We start from the raw sequence: 20,651 nt of genomic DNA, 5'->3' as shown, positions 1-20,651 counted from the left end.
AATGTTAGGCCTTATTTTTGTTGAGATATAATTATGAGATCCACTTCTGTCCCACACTGAAGTACTCAAATGCATATGCATCATTTTGGCTGCCCATGGAGCCCGATTCATTGTTTGATCAGGAAGAATTGTTTTGTTTTCAACATGACAGCAAAGCAAGACAGGTCCTTGATAGTTTCCCCATTACTAGCTCCAGGATTGAATTCGCAGTAGCTGCAGACACAGCACTTAAACAAGTTGTGTGGGTGATCCAACATGGGCATCCAACCCATTGCGGAATTTCTGTGCTATCTGTCATCATCTTTCCCCATTAGATACTGCCATTCTCATGACGATCGAAGGGGGTACACCCATATTGTGATTCCAGTAACGTTGAGTAGAGAGGTCCTCAACCTGTTATATCTAGGTCATTGGGGAGCCTCCTACACTAAATTATTGACACGTCAGTACATGTTCTGGCCTGCTACTGACCATGAGGCAGAGCACCTTGTTGTAACTTGCCACAAGTGTTCAAATCAACAGGCGGTACTACACACTGTTTTTCCCCTTTGCCAGTGCCCACACTATCTTGGGAATGAATTTATATCAACTTTGCTGGTACTTTTTAGACAGTTTTTGATTATTGGGTTTTGATGCCTTTTTAAGTATCCTTATGTTGTTTGTTGTCCATCTACCACAGCAGTTGGGAGTGCCAATGCACTGTCAAATTTTTTTTTTTTTTTTTCAGTTGGAGTGCTAGAACATACAGTGGTTTTGGACAATGGTCCTGAATTTTTGTCTCAATCCTTTACAGATTTTTGCACCCACCATGGCATCTGCCATGTCATGGGGCCCTCTTTCATCCACAATCCAATGGTGAGGCAGAATGTCTTGTGCAAACTTAAAAACGCAAATATGTCACGGAATTTCCAGTGTAAGAGGCCCTTATGTTCTTTCTCAGTTCTTACAGAACGACTCCAATTGGGGACAAGAGCCCGAGCGAACTCTTACATGGCCAGCAGCCACAGGCTCTGCTCCATCTCCTGCTACCAGACAACTACCCTGAAGCACCACTGATATCATTGCACTTTGAATCTAGAACTCCAGTCTGGGCTCAAGGATTCTGATAACACAGGCACTCGATTCCAGGCACCATCAACAGCCAGTGCAGGTGTCTTGTGTCCATGGGGCATATAGATGAGTGCCCTGTTGAGCGCGCTCAGTTGACCTTGGATGGGCATAGGCCTTCCTTCCACCATCATAGCAGTTCACAGTGGGCAGCACACTGCCTGGGCTCTGCTTGTCCACCCTCCCAAAGTGGTCTCTGGTTTCTCCACCAGTGGATCAGCCCCACACAGACGATGTTGCTCAGCCTCGTGATGTCCCTGCAATGCCATCTCTTCCAGGGGAGGGAATACTGGGGCTCTATCGGTGTGCCCACAGGTGCCTCCTACACTAATGACACCCACTTGCTGGCATCGCACATGCTATCTTTGGACAACGTGACTCTCTAGCTCACAGAACCTAGAGAAGAGTCCGATGTCAACATGACTGCTGCCGATAGGGTGTTGAGGTCATCCGCCTGCTCTCCTTGAGGGGTGTGAAGATGTGCACATCCATGCTTACACCACTTCGATCACCCCTCGCTGGTTCACATGGACTGGGAACTGTTTGCATCCAGGATAATCGCTTCACACAATATGAATGTATCAACCATCAATGTACCGTGGAGGAGCCAGCATTTGTTCACTCATCCTCCCACAGAAGGATGTGTGAAGTAAACCTCACATTACTGCATATCCGCCACTACGGTGCATCTCGATAGGGGCACTCATTTGAGCAACATACCCTTCAGCTGCTCTGGGCTGCTACGAAAGACTGCCGACCTCGTTCCAGCATCTGTATCACCTAAATCCGATAGCAAGCAGCCCCTGGTACGCAAATGCTTCTTATACGGCCATATACTAGCTCCCACCAGCAGTCTTCTGTATGTTCTCTAAACTGTACTGTACTGTACTTATGCTGTCATGCCATGATTTAATAAATAGTTTGTTTCTCACAACTGTGCCTTTTATTGTATTTGGAGTTAAAACAGCTCCAAAGTCTGGAAGGCTGACAATGGCAGGGACAGCAGTGTGTTCACCCTATGCCCCTCAATACTGCACCCAAATGATGCCATCTGCAAAATATGGCATGGCAGCTGGCCACCACTGCATGGACCTCCAGGTCTGATCACTGAATTTGTAATAGACTCTATGGCTGAATCTAAAGCCTTTACAGAAGAGCAGAATAACAGTAAGAGGTCATTTCTTCATTGAAAGACAAATATGGGACAGTTACTGGTTACATATAAAGCATTACAGTCTTTTCTGTATCTTTCACTTACGGGATAGATACAAGTTTCACATTTATGCAACTGAATGCTGCTCTGGCATTCACTGTCTCTACATGATTTACATTATTCTATGTATCAGTAAGGAGCATGATTAGGTATCATACCCTATATTATTTTATAAAAAGCATATTACAAGAAGTTATAACAAATATAAAAAGAGCATAACTGTAAAACTGCTTCTTTTTTCAATGAGACTAAGCAATGTTCTGTCTTTTCTACATGTCTGCCCACTGCTCAGAAATTCTTCTGTTTGACGAGTAGCACTCTATGCTTATATATACATATTATATTCCATCCTGGAATTTCCAACAACGCACATTTGCTTGAGATCTGGCATTTTTCACCCATCCAATCAAGAGCTTTTCTTCCCACTCCATTTGCCATTATTTAAAGTGGAAAAAAAGAACTTCTCTATTCTTTGCTATTGCTGTACCAAAAAGTGTGACTGTGACTAAACTACTACCATTTCATCTAAATTGCATTTTGATAGTACAATAAACTGCCAATGTTGTACATCCAAGTTTAATCATGTAAAAGCAGTATTAACTGAAGTCTTCATGTTGTCTCATCAGATCAACAGATTTAGGTATTTTTCTTGCAATATTTGTACGTACATTAAAAAGAACAAAAGATTTATATCACTGCATTCTTTCTGATCGACTTTCCTGTCAAATATACAGCTAGAATTTTCCTCACACTGTAAATTTCAGTTACACATTGTTCCATAACTAGCATTTCCTTTACTATGGATTCTTATCTATCAATTTTTTTTTGTCACAGCACAGCATCTTTAAAATCTTCATCACATGGAAGCTATGATTCGGAAGTTAAGTTCCCCAGAAATGCTTAAAATGCCTATAACAATCATTAATCAGGTCAGTATAGCTTTTATGTTTCATTCTCTTTCTATTAACACTGAACATTCTACAGTCATTGAAGCCTTCCAGGGTGGGTGATAAGACTGCTTCTTCATAAAGATGTGGAAGGAAATTGCTAAAGTTTTGTTTAAGGAAACATTACTGCACCTGGAGCAATTTAGGAAAACATTAAAAATGATCAAGAGAATAACTGTAACAGAATTAAAATCTAACACCTCCTAAAGAGACTATAGTCAGCATAATTGTCTTGAGTAATTCACCCCCCGTATACAAGTAGATACTCAAGACAATTCTTATTCATTGTTCTGTCTCAGTTGCACACTTTTATAATTTCATTACGTGTTTTGATCTCACTGTATCATCTGATCTAAAACAAACTAAAACTAAATACATACCATCTAATACTTTATAATAGCAGAAAAGAAAAGAGTTATACATAAAAGAAGAATTACCTAAGTAATTACATCTTGTCTATTCAGAAAAACATATCAGAGTACCGTATTTTGCTATTGCAGTTGATGTTTTAAATGGGTAGATGTCATTGGAGGTACAGGGCAGGAGGGGGGAGGAGAAATGGAGTAAGGCTGATTGGAGGAGGTGAAAGGAAGCAGGGAGGAAGTGGTGAGGGTGTGACGTAACAAGAGAGGTAATATTAAAATTAAAGCACACATAATTATTTAAAAATTCTCATTAAAACACTAATAGTGTAGAACAATGTATCTGTAAAATGTAAGCGGTATAAAATAATGAAGTCATAAAATGAACTGAGGGGAGATTGACAGTGGGCAAAGAAGGCAAGGGAAGGGGTGGGAGGACAAGGATTCTGTGGGATCAATAAAAGAGAGTCTTACACAAAAGTTCTAGAAAGTCAATACGTAAAAACTTTCTGTTAAGATACCAGAATGGATGCATAAAGCTGTAAAAGGGGATGAAACTGAATAAGCCTCTAAAGATATTCAAATTGAGAAACTTTGGAAATATGAAGTCATAAGTTCTTACTCTGAACGTATATAAACAAAACTGTATAAAGATTTTTTTTGTTAAAATATTAAAAGTATAAGCCTAGAAGAATGGATGTATAAATAGTGAAAGACTTGTCTACTCAGAACAACATATTAGAGTACTGTATTTTGCTTCTGCAGTCGATGTTTTAAATAGGTAGATTTTGTTCGAGGTAGGGGGCAGGAGGGGGGAGGGCAAATAGAGTAAGCTGATGGCAAAACTACAGAAATGGAATTATGTAGAGGACCTAGAATTGTATGAAGTGTCATTAAATGTTATGCGTTAGAAAACGGAAACAAGCTGTAAAAAATTCAACAAAATTAATAATAAAAATGAAACTACATTCAGCAACTGAAGTTATAGGGATGGAATGTGACAGTTATGGTTAACTGCATTTCCTTCTGCTTGGTGGCATTGTATGGCACACAATTTCGCAGAATTTACGGAAACCAGTCTGCATGCCGTCCTGCTGCTAGGACATTGTCTGAGCCAATGCACTGCTGCTGTCTCTTCTTAATGAGTGGAGCTGTTGATAACACATGGGCTGCGGTGAGGTGAATAACTGGAAGAGGCTTTCAAAGTTTCTAAAAACTTGATGCATTTGGAAGTGCCACACAATGAACCTAAGGGACACCATGTGAGAATATTGGAAGACATTGAGACTTTTACACAGTGTCTGCAAGAGCCTGGCATCACATCACATCAGCACAATTAATTTATTAACAGCGCATTTTTCCAGATACTCTGAAAGCCTGTCAGTACAGCTACATGAGTAGGCGGGATGACTGCTATCATCAGCTGGCTGCATGTCATGAATCAGTTTTCACAAGATTTACAGGGTAGTGCAGCTATAAGTAGTCCACCTCTCCTTTGAATGTGAATGCAATATTTTGACTTATGAAATAGAATAAACAGCTACAACAATGGGCAGTTTTAATGAATACTCAATTGTTCGCATTCTTCTGTCAGCATTTCAGTGCATTTCATCAGTAAAGTTAGATGTTTCTCTTTGCAGTATGCAAAATTACATTCTCAATAGAAGAAAGAACTGAAATTGTGGAAGCATATGTGAAAACAGTTTTGATCCAGGAAACTCCCGAAATTTTCAGGGTTAGGTATCCAGGTAGAAGACTACCAGCAAGGAGAGCAATACAGAGTGTGTATAAAAATTGGCACACCTGTGGATTTGTGTAAAATGTAAAATGACAAAGAATTCCTTCAGTTTGCAAATGCCAAAAGTTATGGTAGACATTTTCCAAAGAAATATTCAGAGCCAAAATAAGTCTACAGGTAAATTGGCCCAACAGGTGCCTTAAGTAGGAGGAGTTACCAGTGGATATTGAAAAGTCTTAATCTGAAGCCACATTGTGTGTTGGTTGTGCAGCAATTATGGGAGGATGAGAGTCAGAAATATGTACATTACAGCAAATAGCTTTTGAATAATATCAACGATGGTTTGTTAGACCCTTTGCATTACATCATCAGTGATGAAGCATGGTTTCATCTTTCAGTCATGTGAATTCACAGAACATGAGGTACTGGGCAAAAGAGAATCCTAACACCGTGTGTCAGCAACCACTCCATGATGAAAAAATTGGCACTTGGTGTGGTGTAACAGGAATGTGCATCATTCGACCGATATTTTTTGACACTATCCTCAACATGGTTGCGTATATGGAAATTTTGGATACAGGATGGGGCAACACGCTACACACCTATGATATCCCTGGAATTAGTCCATGACACTTTCATTGAGGAATGAACTGTTAGTAAACATTTATGGCCACCATGTTTGCTGTGACACTTGACGAGCAAGGTCTACGAAACAAATCCACACACAATACAGGAACTGAAAGACATCAGCCATGAAGTTGCCGTCACGTTTCCAGACTTTACACTGGATGTATCTGAATATGCTTAGACATGCACAGCAGTGTATTGATGTTGCTGGGGTCAGTTTCAACATCTTCTATAAATGCATATTTCATTGTAAATAAATAGTAAGTCCATTTCAGGTCTATGTTTCTATAATTTCACTGCATTTCCTTTATACTTACACGGTCTACTTTTATCAGCATTATCTTGTATTAGCAGAAGGATTTGGTTTCCTGTACTGCAGAGCTTTTACCATAACCCCCCCCCCCCCCCCCTCTCTCTCTCTCTCTCAAGTGTGTGTGTGTGTGGGGGAGGGGGGGGGGGGCAAGAACAAACATATGCAACTTCTCTTTCTACAGGAATAAAAAGAGACATCATAGCAAAATATTTTAAATTTCTGACTCAGTGACTAACAATAATAAAAACACCCAAAATAAAATCATGCTTACCTCTTACATATAAATTGATGTAGTGGAAATAAGTCATATTTTCAACAGGCAATGTTAAGAAGGCCACAGCATTCTCTCTGTTTTTCAGTTTAGTGCAACACAAGTTCCGTAGGACTTGTAAGGTCTCACTTAAAACTGTACAGAAACTCTGGTGATGAGCAGCACACTGGAGAAAATCAAATTGTGAAATAGGTAGTTTCTTCTTGTCATCGGTCCCAATTACCTTTGTCTCCTTGGGATCAGACCCCAATGAACAATGAGCTTTTTCTGAAAGTTTTTTTGATATGTTCCATGAAGTAGTAACCAAATTAATGCATTTTTCTAATAGATCATCTCCTGGATCAAATTTCAAAATATACAAAACACTTAGTATGCACAGTTGCAGTACCTTCCTGGCATGAATGACTGGTAATGACAATATTTTCTCCAGAACAAGTTCCATGTAACTGATAATAAATGTATTTATTCCATTTAAAGCGTCAGGCCATACTTTAATCTCACCAAGCATCCCTATGCCTGGAAAACAAAAGTAATGTACAATTAAACTCAATTCCTTCATTTTCATCATTTATTAAGACGGGCGAAAACTACGAATAGGTAAAAGTAAGCTAAAGCCCATTTTACACAATTCATGAATGAGTGAACAAGAGACCAGATCTCACAACTGTGTTCATTGGAAAGCTAATTGGCCAATAAGCATGCAAGCAAAGCTATCTTCATGATTATTGGCCAGTCTGCGGCATATAACACCCTACTATGAGGTCTTCTCATTGATTTACTGAAACAACCTTAAGGAAACTTTATTGCATGAAAAATTCACAGTGATGATTTATTTACTTATTTTTTTGCTCAAGAATATCCTATAACATAAATAACAATATAAATTCAAAAAATCTAATGGATAAATATTCAGGTAACTATTTCCATAGTTTTTATTCAATTTGATTTTGAATGGTTTTGAATTCTTCATGAGCAACTGCAAAATCAGTTATTCTATTATGGTTCTTTTATCATTTCATTCATAATAAAAGCAAAGATTTGCATAATAATTCACTCCATCAAAACTCTACATTGCCATAAGTATCCAGAAAGTCCAATCAGCACAGCACCTGTCTTACCTAGAGACATCACGGTAACCCCTGGAATCATGTATGTCCCATCAGACTGTTCAAGTTTTGAAAGGTTGCTCTTAATGTGCAGGGACTCACTAGATTCATGTCCATCTCTGACAGTCATAGCAAGGCTCAGCAAGGGTGTCAATTTGTTCACAGCGAACAGACACTGGATTTGTGGAATAGTTACAAGTTCACTGAGGACTGGTTCTTTACCATGAAGAGTAATTTATTCACATCTAAATCACGCTGTCATTCATGGTACCAAATAGAAATTCTGTTCAAGTCATTCTGTACCCCACTAACACCACTCAACATTTTCCCACTTCCAACAGCATCATCAGCAAACGGTCTCTGACTACTATCCCCATGCCAAGAGAAGTAACAGCAGCTTGTAGGCACGTCAATTGGTGCCAACACTATAGCCTTAACCGCTAACATTGACCCACTTACCACACACATAATGAGAAGGCAAATTTTTGTTACCAGGGCCTGGCTACTTGTGTTGCCCATGTGCACAAGGCACATTCCTCTTACTGTGCCCATCACTCATCTGAAAGTGGACATCTTGTATCACGAGCATAGTACTGGCCACCCTATCCAACAGATAGTTTATGCAGATGGAAAACAAGAGTTGTTCTATCACAGTTCCCTGGGGTACTCCTGGCACTACCTTTGCCTCTGATAAATGCATTCTGTTCAGGATAATGCACTTGGTTGTATCAATCAAAAGTCTTTGAGGCAGTTACATATTTGAGAATTTCTCTTGTACACAATAATTGAAGCTGTAGACCTCAAACTTCTGAGACTGAGTGCAGATGGGAACTTCTTATGAGAGGCACAGATTAATAACCTCATGCAAATAGTTCGGTGTCTATATTGTCACTGTCAGAACCTGCAATAAATTCACCTGGTTTGCTTTGTAAATTTTCATTTCTAAATATCATTTGCATCAATATTTTGGGGCACCTCGAGCTGCACAAAAAGTTTACACCCAGGGTATATATGGTATCAAATCATGAACATCGCGTGTACATCTACTCTCTTATAAGCTTTGTTGTTTACAACATCAACTTGTTTTAAGGGAACTGCTGCATACATTGACAGCGAGAGTGAATGAGCGAGCGAGCGAGCGAGAGAGAGAGAGAGAGAGAGAGAGAGAGAGAGAGAGAGAGAGAATCTATGTGCAGAACATGACCACGCCTGTGGTTCAGAAAAGTGTGTGTTACTCAGCAGTATGCATTTTCAACAAACTTTCCCAAGAATTAAAGATGCTCTGTGATGAACTGCACATTTTCAAGCTCTATTAGAAGGTTTCTCTCTTTGCAAGCACCTTTCCCCTAGCAGCAATAGATGACATCAATTTAACTGTGATTGTTTTTATTGTAATGTACTAAAATAAATGACACTAAGGAAATATTGTTTTTGTACTGTAACTTAAAAGTATAAGAACCTGAAAAAGCAAACTATGGACCTGACCATAGCGATAATCCAATCACATGACAAGAAAAACTCACTTTCAGCTAAAAGTTGTCCTTATCATTATCTCAGCTAAAAGGTGTCCTTATCATTATCTTGCAGTGTAAATGAAAACTAAACTCTAAAAAATCTTCACGGACAGGTAAGACAGCTTAATATTAACTTCATTTCATTTACTGATGATGAGAAAGGGGTGATGGTGTCAACAGCAATTAAACAGAGGCCAGGATTATCTCCTGATATAGTAATAAATCTTGAAAATGTTACATATCACAACAATAAGAATAAAACACCTTTCTCTAGTTCATAAAAATATACAAATCCATTCTTGGTTGGCTATTAATCATATGCTTTAAATCTAAGAAAATATGAGACTTTGGCATCAGCAAAAGAAATTCAACCTTACCTTCTCCAGCTTAAGCTTGGGCTTCCCAGGCTTTCCCAGTGAATCAAACATTGTCCATCTGGGTGCAGTCATTTTCGTAACAGGATATTTTGGCAGTGTACCTTAACATCAGCTTTCAGTGATACCTGGAGAATGAGTGTCTTTGCTACATCCCACCTTCTTTATACTCTTATCCCCCCCCCCACCCCTTCCTCCAATGCCACTTGCATGCTGCAATGCGTGGAATGGTAAGGGGAAGGGGGGGGGGGCGGAGGGGGACGTGCTGCTGGATGCTGGGTACGGATGCTCATTCCTCGCTATTCCTTGGCCTGTGTCAGGTGTGGAAGTCTCTCTAAGCTGACACTGTGATTTTAGCTGGGTAAGTGCTGGGTCCCAAGCTTTGCTGAACACAGTGTTTGTGGATCAGCCACTTGTATTTCAATAGCCTCCTTCAGAACACAGTCCCAATGTTACGAGGCCTTTCTTAGCACTTCCATTTTTTTGTACTTCATGGAGACCCCTGTAACCATACAGTGTTCTGCAACTGCAGTTTTTGTTGGTTGCTTAGGTTCAGTGTATCTTCTGTGTTCCTTGCATATTTCTTTGATTGTATGTACAGTCTCCCCAATATACGCTTTACCACATTTACATGGAATATGGTAAACTCCTGGTTAACAGAGCCTCAAGCCATCTTTCACTGTGCCTAACAGGGCATGCATTTTTGGAGATGGACGGAAAATGCATTTAATTTCGTGCACAATATTGGACAAAGAAAGCCTACTGAGGGAATTTAACCACCTTAAGCATGTTTTCAAGAAGAATGGATATGATGAGAGAGAAATCCAAAGTGCTTTCAGGTAGAAAGTGCCAGCCCAGCAGACAGGAAATTCTGACTCGACATAAGATAAAACGTGTTTTTTGTCCATCTCCAAAAACGCATGCCCTGTAAGGTACAGTGAAAGATGACTTAGAGCTCCATATCGTATTCCGTTTGAGTGTGGTAGGGCATATATTGGGGCGACTGTACAGACAATCATATAAAGACGCAAAGAGCACAGGAGACATACTGAAGTTACACAACCACAAAATCTGCAGATGTGGAACACTGCGTGGCTACAGGGGACTCCATGAAGACATGGCAGTTGAAAGGCAGACCTTGTCATTTTCAGTTGTGTTGTGCGACTGGCAGTAGAGGAAGGGGTGGGGGTCGAGGGGGGGGGGGGGGCAGCAGGGGGTGTGATAAGAGTATAAAGGAGCCAGGATGTAGCAAAGACACTTATCTACAGGTATCACTGGAAGATGACAGCAAGGTAAAGACACTCATTCTACAGGTATCACCGAAAGATGATGGCAAGGAACGTTGTTGAAATGTCATGTTAAGAAAATGACTGCACCTGCTAGACATTTGACAACAGTACTAACAGTTACCTTTTCCTGTTTGCAAAATTTTGCAAGAAAATGAATTATACAAACGTGATGTAGAATGTTGTAAATAACAAAATATGTAGTCATAACATATTACACATCTCAATCTCAGAGCTGAAAAAATAATGGCTGATACTGTGAGGAAAGATCTGTCATTATTGGCTGTAATTTAAATGGCAGATCATGAATTCACACACACTGCAGGTGAAAGCAGTGATATTGCTTTGGAAGGTAGTTGTATGTACATGGCCAGCAAAATATCATGTGCAGTCCATAAAAGATAACTATATACCTATTCTTAATTTTGTTACAAATGAGCATTTCATTCAGTGAGGGCCATCTACACACTTTGTATGTAATGGTGCTCTACTTGTAAGTATGCTGAAGTGTATTCAGATACTATTTCTCCATTTCTCTCTTTGATGTAAACACAGCAGTGATGCTACTCTTGTCACATCTTCAGTTGGCTTTGTTGATTCAGCTATTCTGATTTCCATTTTTTCAAATAATTTGAGGTTAATGCTTCAATAACTTTTGAATGACTTCCATGCTTCCTGAACACAAGTTGATTTGATGCAGTTTGAGTGGCATGTCATGACTCTATTGAATCACTTATCTTGAAATTCTGTTGCAGATGTCTGATTTCACAGGTCTCTCATATTCATAAAACTTGAAACAATGTGCCATAATGAACCAGGAAATGGATAAGTTCATCAAAAGCTAAGGCAGGAGTGTTATAAGAAGTCCAAATCCAACAAAAGTCCAGTGTCAGAGAATACACATGAAGTATGAATAGCAAAATAAACACAGTCCAAAGACTGCATAGTGTGTTACAAAGGACACTCTGAGATCACTGCAGAACGCTGGCAGAGGAAAACAGTGAAATGGCTTACAACATCCTGTGGCTGGCCTTTTACTAGTAACAGCAGCTAGCACATGCAGTATGGTGCAATCAGTATTGTACCATGTGCTTGCAGTGTCCCAGCCAGACATTGTAGCAGTGACACAGATCAATGATGTATTTTTCATGCCAATTTCTGTTGGGACTACTACAATTTACATTGCTTTTTACTGCACAAAGCTTCCAATGCACATTATGTCATCATTCCCATGCTTCTGCTATTACCCTGTGATACAAAGGCCTCTCCCGCTTTTGCATTAATTTCATCATATGCCACTACACTCTAAAAATCTGTAATATCATATACAATATCTACAAGTCACTTTAGGCAGCAGCACTACTTCACAGTGACTATCAATAAAACATATGAAAAACATTAGACTGCAATACTTACTAGACAACAATACCATCTTCAAATTTTCATCAATTTTGGTCAAAAGAACAGAATCATACAGTTCGTAAAATTTGTTGTATGTCCAGCATAGCCACAAGATATTGCACATCACCCCTAACTTTAAGTCAAGGTATTCTTTAGTTACTTCTTTCTTATTCTGGGTTCTCTCGTGGACCTTTAATCTGTCCAGCAAACATAGGAAACCATTTAATTTCAAGTTTATTTCCTGCTGTTCAGTAATAACATGGCTATATTTTTCCTGAAAGAAAATAAATATTTTAACTGTGAGATATTAAACCTTCAGTCAAAAGAAACTAAGTCAACATGATATACAATGTTTCCTAAAATTAAGAACAAAGATTAGGGTTTACTGTATTCTCAACAACGAGGGCCTTAGAGACAAAGCACAAGCTCAGATTGGACATGGGCAGAGCAGGAATTTGGCTATTTTCTTTATAAAGAAATTATCCCCGCATTTGCCTTAAGTGGGCCCAACATTACAAAACCAGGCTCTGCCTTTCACAAGCCTGGATAAAATGTCAATAATAGGGGAGTAACACCTCTCTAAAAAACCTGGTCCAGCTGCCTGGCTGGCAGTATCTTGCGAAGGGCCCTTGTTACAGGCATGAATGGTAAACGTTACTGAAGACAGAAAAGGACCCTGCATTCCATTGATGAATAAAGTGGATGAACTATCTTCATCTGCTTTCTTGCTGGTTTGATGGGGGACTATCAAAGGCTAAGATAAAAAATCCAACAAAAAATCAAATGCTGGTCTGTATAACAAATCTGTAGTACAGGGACTTCTATTCCAAAGTAACATTACAAGAAATATCATATACATGTGAATAATCCATGCCATCAAATAATCCCCACACCCTAATTTTAAGAGGACAGAGAGAGGGGGGGGGGGGAAGAAATATTGGTTTTAATTTGTGTTTGTATATGTACACCATCTATTGCATATATTGCTGTTTACATGTACCTATGAATGACCGACTCATATACACATAGTAGTTGCAGGACAGATGGTAGACCTCCAGGGATAAGACTAATTCAGTTTTCCCTTCTTGTAACATGTCTCACACTTCCTCAGTTATTATGTCTGACCGACACATTACATAAATTCAGTAATGCACTAAGGCAATGTTGCCAAACATGTGTCACCCAGTCAACCATAAGGTCACTCAAAGCAGTCCATCCAAGATTTCGGATTCACTGTAACCAGTATCTAAGGCTCTCACCAATATTCCTTTCACTGATATTTTTGAAACAGTTTTCCTTCTAAATATCACATAAGGTGGTAGATTTCGTGCATCGCTAGCTACACACATCGCTCTACAGCTTTGCCTTTCACTACCGCCAGTTTGTATCATGATGCTGGATACCTCTTTTGGTCTGCATTACCAATTTGCGATAAAATACAGAAATGTCCGTGCCATAAATTTATCACAGAGCAATGAAAATTCACTACTTTCTCCTTTTAATTGCCTGGAATCCATTGAGAGTTTTCCTCCAGTAGCCAAATCCATTTTGACTGAAAAATCTTTTATAGCCAGTCCCAGCTAGCTTTGAAACGGGTGATGCCTAGTTCTTTGGCTAAAGCTAATGCTTTGAGTTGGCACATTTCACTGGTCACCTTGTACCCATACTGTCGCTTCTCATTTACATCATCACACAGCCTTTTTTCGAGGTCTGGATGCTTTGCTTTTTGGCTGTGAAATGCTTGGCGGTTATCATTTATTTCTTGAAGTTGTATTTTTTTTTTCACCAGTCGTGAATACAACACTAGCTCACACTGCACTTCTTCCTGCTGCACTGTTTCCAATGTCCTCTGCCTTCGTCAATAATCTGAAGTTTTTCTTTAACTGTGTATGAGCAATAAAGAGAACTTGTAGCCATAATTAACAAGCTAATACAAGGTTAATACATCACTTATATCGTGTTACTGACATATCACAGACTGAGACTGCAACAACGCTGTAGTATAATGCGATCTGTTGCTGGAGGTGGAGCAGTACCCAACATTATTGCAATTTATCTATGCACCCCAGTTTTTTGTCCTTAAATTTGGGAAAGAATATGTGCAGATTATTTGCATGTATATGGTATTGTGATTAATGAAATCTACAATTCAATCCATTTTTCAACTCTATTTTTTTGAATATTTCAAATCTCATATTCAATAGTGAAACCTTTGGTATCAACGTTTTGTATATGAACATTTATTTGAAATTTCTTTCTTTTTCATATTTTCTGCAATATTTTGGAAATGCATCTTCATCTTTGACTTTTAAAAATGTTAACAATCTTTTAAATTTTAATTATTTCTTTCTACTGAAACTGGCACATATTTTACATTGTGAATATATAACTCTGAAAAATCTATCGTATCATTTCACTGTTAATAAAAATAAAAACTGTTATAATTTAGCGCAAATACCAGAAAAACTGTAATGTTAATATTGAAAGAGTATGACTTAGAAGCTTAGCACCAATGAGTTGTGCTATCTTTGGTTAGTTTCAGATCAACAGTAGTCTTTGAAAGTAATGGAGAGAGGATAGTTGTAAAAAGTCAAGTGTTGGACTAATTTACATGTGAAATGGAGTGAAGTTATATTTTTGTGAACTGATAACTGTGAATATTGCAACCAAGAAGAACAATCTTTTTTTAAATTCTACCTCATTGAAAAGAAATATAATACTGTCGCAGAAGAAGTCGAGTAGCACCATGGTGTAGTGGTTATGATACTAAACTGTTGCATGAAGGGTTGTTAGTTCAAATCTCATGTGGACTGTATAATTTTAATTTCTATATTCGGTTCGAGTACATTCTAGAAGTACCCACAAATGTCAAGAATTATTGTACTCGAATGTTCTGTAGCTGCATATATACTGTATGTGTTCTGGCCGGGGGCAGTTTGCTCCGTGCTCTTGTATGTGTAAGTGCTGAATAAACCATCATTAAGTGAAGTTAGTGTTGGTCATTCATCTAATTACACCTTCTTCTACATGACATTATTCTGGTGGAGGCGCTGGGTACTGGAGCTTGTGATAGCGCACATTACCGACGACACAGTGGCTCCCATCAGGCCATGACAGAGCCGCGGTTTACATGGCGAGAAACCCGAGTTCATATTCAACATATCGCAATCTATCAGAGACAGAAGAAGAGGAGGACGTTACGATGACAGCAATTGTGTGCCATCACATGAGATATCCTTCCGGGTTCTCTAGTGATCATGGCCAAGATCAAAACAAGTGGCTGAAGGCATACGAGTGTATAGCCAAATTTAACAAATGGGATGACACCGTGTGTTTGGCTAACGTGTTGTTCTACTTCGAAGGCACTGCCGAGCAATGGTATGAGAACAACGAGGAGAAGTTCACAAGCTGGGAAGTATTCCAGGCAGAACTGAGCATGTATTTCAGAGACACACAACGACAGAAGTCCAACGCTGAAGATAAACTAAAGTGCAGGGCACAGCATCCAGGAGAAACTACAGCATCCTACATTCAAGACGGCTTGGAGCTGTGTAAAATAGTGGATCCTAGAATGAAGGAGGAAGAGAAGGTTGCAAATCTCATGAAGGGTGTTGCTGAGGACATGTATCAAGCCCTACTCCTAAAGGAGGTTTCGACAGCAAACAACTTCATAAAATGGTGCCAGTATATCGAGACAAAGCATCAAAAAAAGAATTACATGCAAAAAGTTTGAACGGCTTCCAAACGTTGTATTGATGCCTGTGATGGAGGACGCAACTCAGTTCACAAGAGTTCTTCGTCAGATAGTGAGAGAGGAAGTTCAGAAGGCACTTGGATTGCACGGCGAGCAAAAAAACCGATACACTTCAAGAGGTCATAAGGGAGGAAGTGTAACAGACATTGAACCCAATCTCTCATCCTTCATTTCCCTTTAAAACGGTGGAAAAGTCAAGACCCAGGCGATGTTATGTTCCTACAAAGTCACATGAGGAACCTGTTTGGGCACCAAGGAAGACTGACATCTGGAGGACCCAGGATAACCAACAAGTATGTTTCCACTGCGGACGACCGAGACATGTGGTGCGCTATTGTCGAGAAAGGCAGTGGATATTTGATGATGCCCGCTCCAGAAGACAGCAGACCGATCTTAGACGACGCCAACTCCTGGACGACGAAGATGAACAAGAAGATGTGGGTGCAGGATGACACAGGTCACCATCGCCACAAGGTAGCCACTGGAGAGGATGCTCCCCAAAATACCAAACAAGGTCTCCATCACCGTTTAGAAGCTCCAGCCAATCACCTAGCCGCCGCAACCTGGGAAACTGAAGGGTGTGATCTTTCTTGGAGGTGAGGCCGCCAAAGAGAAAAATCCTCCACCATCGATCACTACAAAGATGATAGGAAACTACGTCGATATCCTCATGGATGGCCGACCAGCCCAAGCTTTTGTGGACTCTGGAGCATCATATTCAGTCATTTCGGAGAAGTACTGTCACCAGTTGCAGAAAACCGTATTTGTCGACAACAAAACATCTCTGCTGAAGGTGGCTAATGGGAAATATGTGAAACCTACAGGAAGATATGTCATTCGTGTGGGTATAAATTAGATTAGATTAATTATTTATTCCATAGACCCATAAAAGAGGGAATACTCCTGGGTGTGGAACATGTCAGATAAACACATTACAAAAATGTAATTATAAAAATTTGAGACTCATTAATTTTAATGATCCTCAGTCAATAAACAGTAAAATTATGTACATGAATGAAATTTAAACTTCTAATATTTACTGGTTTAATACTTACATCTGCTTTCATTAAATCCATCATTCAGACATTTGCTTGTTTCTTGGCTATTACAACCAAGTATTGTCAAAAATTAAAGTAAATTATTCATTTCAGTGATCCTCAGTTAAGAACAGTCAGATTATGTAGAAGATTTAAAATTAAACTTCCACTATTTACAGACTTAAGACTTACATCTGCTTTCCATACATCCATCATTCACACAGTAGGTAGTTACTTGGCTGTTACAATCAAGTATTGTCAAAAATTAAAGTGTAATAAATTTTCATTAGAATGGTCTACTGCACTTGTTGATAAGCTCATGGATGGAATAGAAGGAGTTGGCCACCAAAAATTCTTTTAAATTACGTTTAAATTGTGCCTTGTCTGAAACTAAACTCTTAATGGTTGTTGGTAACTTATTGAAAATATGTGTTGCTGAATACTGGACTCCTTTCTGGGCAAGAGTAAGTGATTTTAAATCTTTATGCATATTGTTCTTATTCCTAGTATTGATACTGTGTACTAAGCAGTTAGTTGGAAAAAGAGATGTATTATTTACAACAAACTTCATTAAGGAATAAATATACTGAGAAGCTGTGGTTAATATGCCCAATTCTTTGAACAGGTTTCGACATGATGTTCTTGGATTTACACTACTCATTACTCTTATTATATGCTTCTGTACTCTAAACATTTTTTCTCTGTTTGTGGAGTTTCCCCATAATATGATACCACATGACATAATGGAGTGAAAATAAGCAAAATATGCCAGTTTTTTTTATATTTATACCTCCTATGTCTGACATCATTCAAATTGCAAACACAGACTTGTTTAGGCGCTTTAGCAGTTTGTTAGTATGTTGCTCCCAACTAAATTTATTATCACATTGTAATCCATAGAATTTTTCACTTTCAACTTCTCCTATTTCCATGTCATCATATTTTATACACACACCAGAAGGAAATCTCTTGGAAGTTCTGAACTGCATATAGTAGGTCTTTTCAAAGTTTAATGACAGTGAATTAGCTATGAACCACTTATTAATGTCAGTAAAAATTTGATTAGCTGCCCTTTCTAAATTTATATTTGATTTACTATTTATTGCAATGTTTGTATCATCTTCAAATGAGACGAACTTGGCATCTGGTAATGTAACAGATGACAGGTCATTAATATACACAAGAAACAGTAGTGGGCCTAGTATAGAACCTTGGGGAATATCACATGTAATTTCTTCCCAGTCAGATGATGTCTGATTGCCTACTGCTGAAATGTTACATAATGACACCCTTTGTTTTCTGTTAGTAAGATATGACTGAAACCACTTTGCAGCACTACCAGTGACCCCCTAATATTCTAATTTACTTAAAAGAATGCTGTGATTCACCCAGTCAAATGCCTTTGACAGGTCACAGAATATGCCAATTGCCTCTAATTTGTTGTTCAATGAATTAAGGACATTTTCGCTGTAAGTGTAAATAGCTTTCTCAATATCGGAACTGTTATAACCTGTAATCACCAATAATTGCGTGGATATTCACACACACTCACTTAGAAACAATAGCTGGTTACATGATAACAACTCAGTATCTCTCATTCGACTGCCGTGCCGTGACATGCGGCCGGCGCCGTTCGTAGCTAGGTGGCGCTCCTGCACTCAGCCGAGTTGCGGAGTGCCTCTATCGCCGTTTGCGTATACTGTCGTGGCGGCACTGTTAAATGTCGTGGCACTGTCACAACACTTTTCTTTTCCCCCCTTGAGGGGAAAAAAAAAAAAAAAAAAAAAAAAAAAAAAAAAAGCACTCACTTCCTCGGAGACATGGACAGTGCGGAGACATCCATGGCCTCTTGTGAGGCCCCGAGAAGATCCCGCGGAGAGACACGAGAGTATGGTCGAAAATGTCCAGGACGGAAGCTCGTGCGTGGAACGTGCCTCCTGGACGAGATGATGGGTGAAAACTCTGGAGGAGCATCTATAGGTGTCGTGGACCTGGGGGTGTGCTCCAGCGAGATGGGTCCTGGAGAAGGCAGCGTCGCGACTGGGGCTGGTTCCGGCATACCCGGAAGCGTTAGCGACGTCCGCTGCATCAACACGTACAGTAGATCGGCAGCAGCGACAGGACTGGCTTCTCGGGCTGGTGGAGGCGAAGAAAGGGGCGGTGGCACCGGCGTGGCCACCACTCGTGGGCGCATCTGGTCGTAATGGCGAACAACCATGCCGTCGTCCGTATGTATTTCACAAAGCCGGCGGCCGCGAAGAGCCTTGACCACCCCTGGAATCCATTTAGGGCGAGATCCATACCCTCGTGCCCACACGTCGATGCCCACCGAGTATTTTCCCGCACTAGGGGACACAGCACAAGGCCTGACAGGGTGAAGCAGGTGCAGTAGAGTGCGCGGTTGGCGGCCATGCAAGAGCTCAGTAGGGCTGCGATCACTCAGAGGCGTGAAGCGATAAGAACTCAGAAATTGCAGCAGAGCGTCATCTGTGGAAAGATCACTAAGGAATTTCTTCATCTGGCTTTTGAAAGTGCGGACAAGGCGCTCGACCTCCCCATTCGATTGCGGATGGAAGGGCGGTGCTGTAACATGATGAATCCCTTGTCCAGTACAAAACTCATGGAAGGCCTGCGAAGAGAACTGAGGCCATTGTCCGTGACGATCATGGATGGAAGACCTTCTAGCGCAAAGATTTTGGACAAAGCCAGCGTCGTTGCCGCAGTGGTGGGCGACGGACATCGAACAACAAACGGAAACTTCGAGAAGGCGTCAATCAACAGTAGCCAATAAGTACCGAGGAAGGGGCCGGCAAAGTCAGCGTGCACCAGTTCCCATGGCTGTGCCGGATCAGGCCACAGAGAGGGCATTGTACGAGGTGCAGCCACTTGTTGAGCACACGGACCACACGCAGCAACCATGTGGGCGATGTCCGAATCAATACCGGGCCAATAAACGTGCCTGCGGGCCAGGGACTTAGTCCGAGAAATCCCCCAATGGCCTTCATGCAACAGTTTGAGAACATCTTTGTGAAGAGAGGCTGGCACCACGACCCGTGGAGATGCGCCATCCATGGCCAGAAGAACAACACCATCACGAACAGACAGACGAAGGCGCAAGGCATGGTAGTTGCGAAGGGGATCCGATGCCCGGCCCTTGGTCCTGTCTGGCCAACCCCGTTGAACAAAACCGATCACCTGACATAGGACCGGGTCCCGCGCAGTAGCCGACGTGACCTGCGAACCTGTAAGTGGAAAACCCTCGACCGCACGACGTTCTTCCTCATCAATGTGGAAACAGAGTAGTTCATCACGATCGAAAACCGGGTCGGGGCCCATCGGCAATCGCGACAATGCGTCAGCGTTGGCGTGCTGGGCCGTGGGGCGATAGTGAATCTCATAGTGAAAATGAGACAAGTATAAGGCCCCACGTTGCAGGTGGTGAGCTGCCTTATCCGGAAGTGACAGCGATGGGCTGAACAGAGAGACCAGCGGCTTGTGGTCGGTGATGAGGTGAAACTTAGAACCATACAAAAAAACGCTGAACTTTTTTAGAGCATAAATGATAGCGAGCGCCTCCTTTTCGATTTGAGAGTAACGCCGT

General features: G+C 40.5%; 1 protein-coding gene across 6 annotated transcripts in view; it reads right to left on the bottom strand.

Moving 5' to 3' along the window:
* The window catches only part of LOC126470547 (uncharacterized), a 192,654-nt gene that overhangs the window by 97,326 nt on the left and 74,677 nt on the right, over positions 1–20,651 (bottom strand). For 4 of the 6 annotated variants that reach the window (XM_050098482.1, XM_050098481.1, XM_050098483.1 and 1 more), the window contains 2 exons: positions 12,275–12,533; positions 6,579–7,094 (listed from right to left, as the gene is read on the bottom strand). In XM_050098482.1, the coding sequence (XP_049954439.1) occupies positions 6,579–7,094; positions 12,275–12,533 (775 nt within the window). The remainder of the gene's footprint in view (positions 1–6,578; positions 7,095–12,274; positions 12,534–20,651) is intronic. The other 2 variants (XM_050098484.1, XM_050098485.1) reach the window with 2 other exon arrangements.

The sequence above is a fragment of the Schistocerca serialis genome, chromosome 3 (assembly GCF_023864345.2).
Source record: "Schistocerca serialis cubense isolate TAMUIC-IGC-003099 chromosome 3, iqSchSeri2.2, whole genome shotgun sequence".
Taxonomy (NCBI): domain Eukaryota; kingdom Metazoa; phylum Arthropoda; class Insecta; order Orthoptera; family Acrididae; genus Schistocerca; species Schistocerca serialis.
This window is presented reverse-complemented; position numbering and strand designations above follow the sequence as displayed.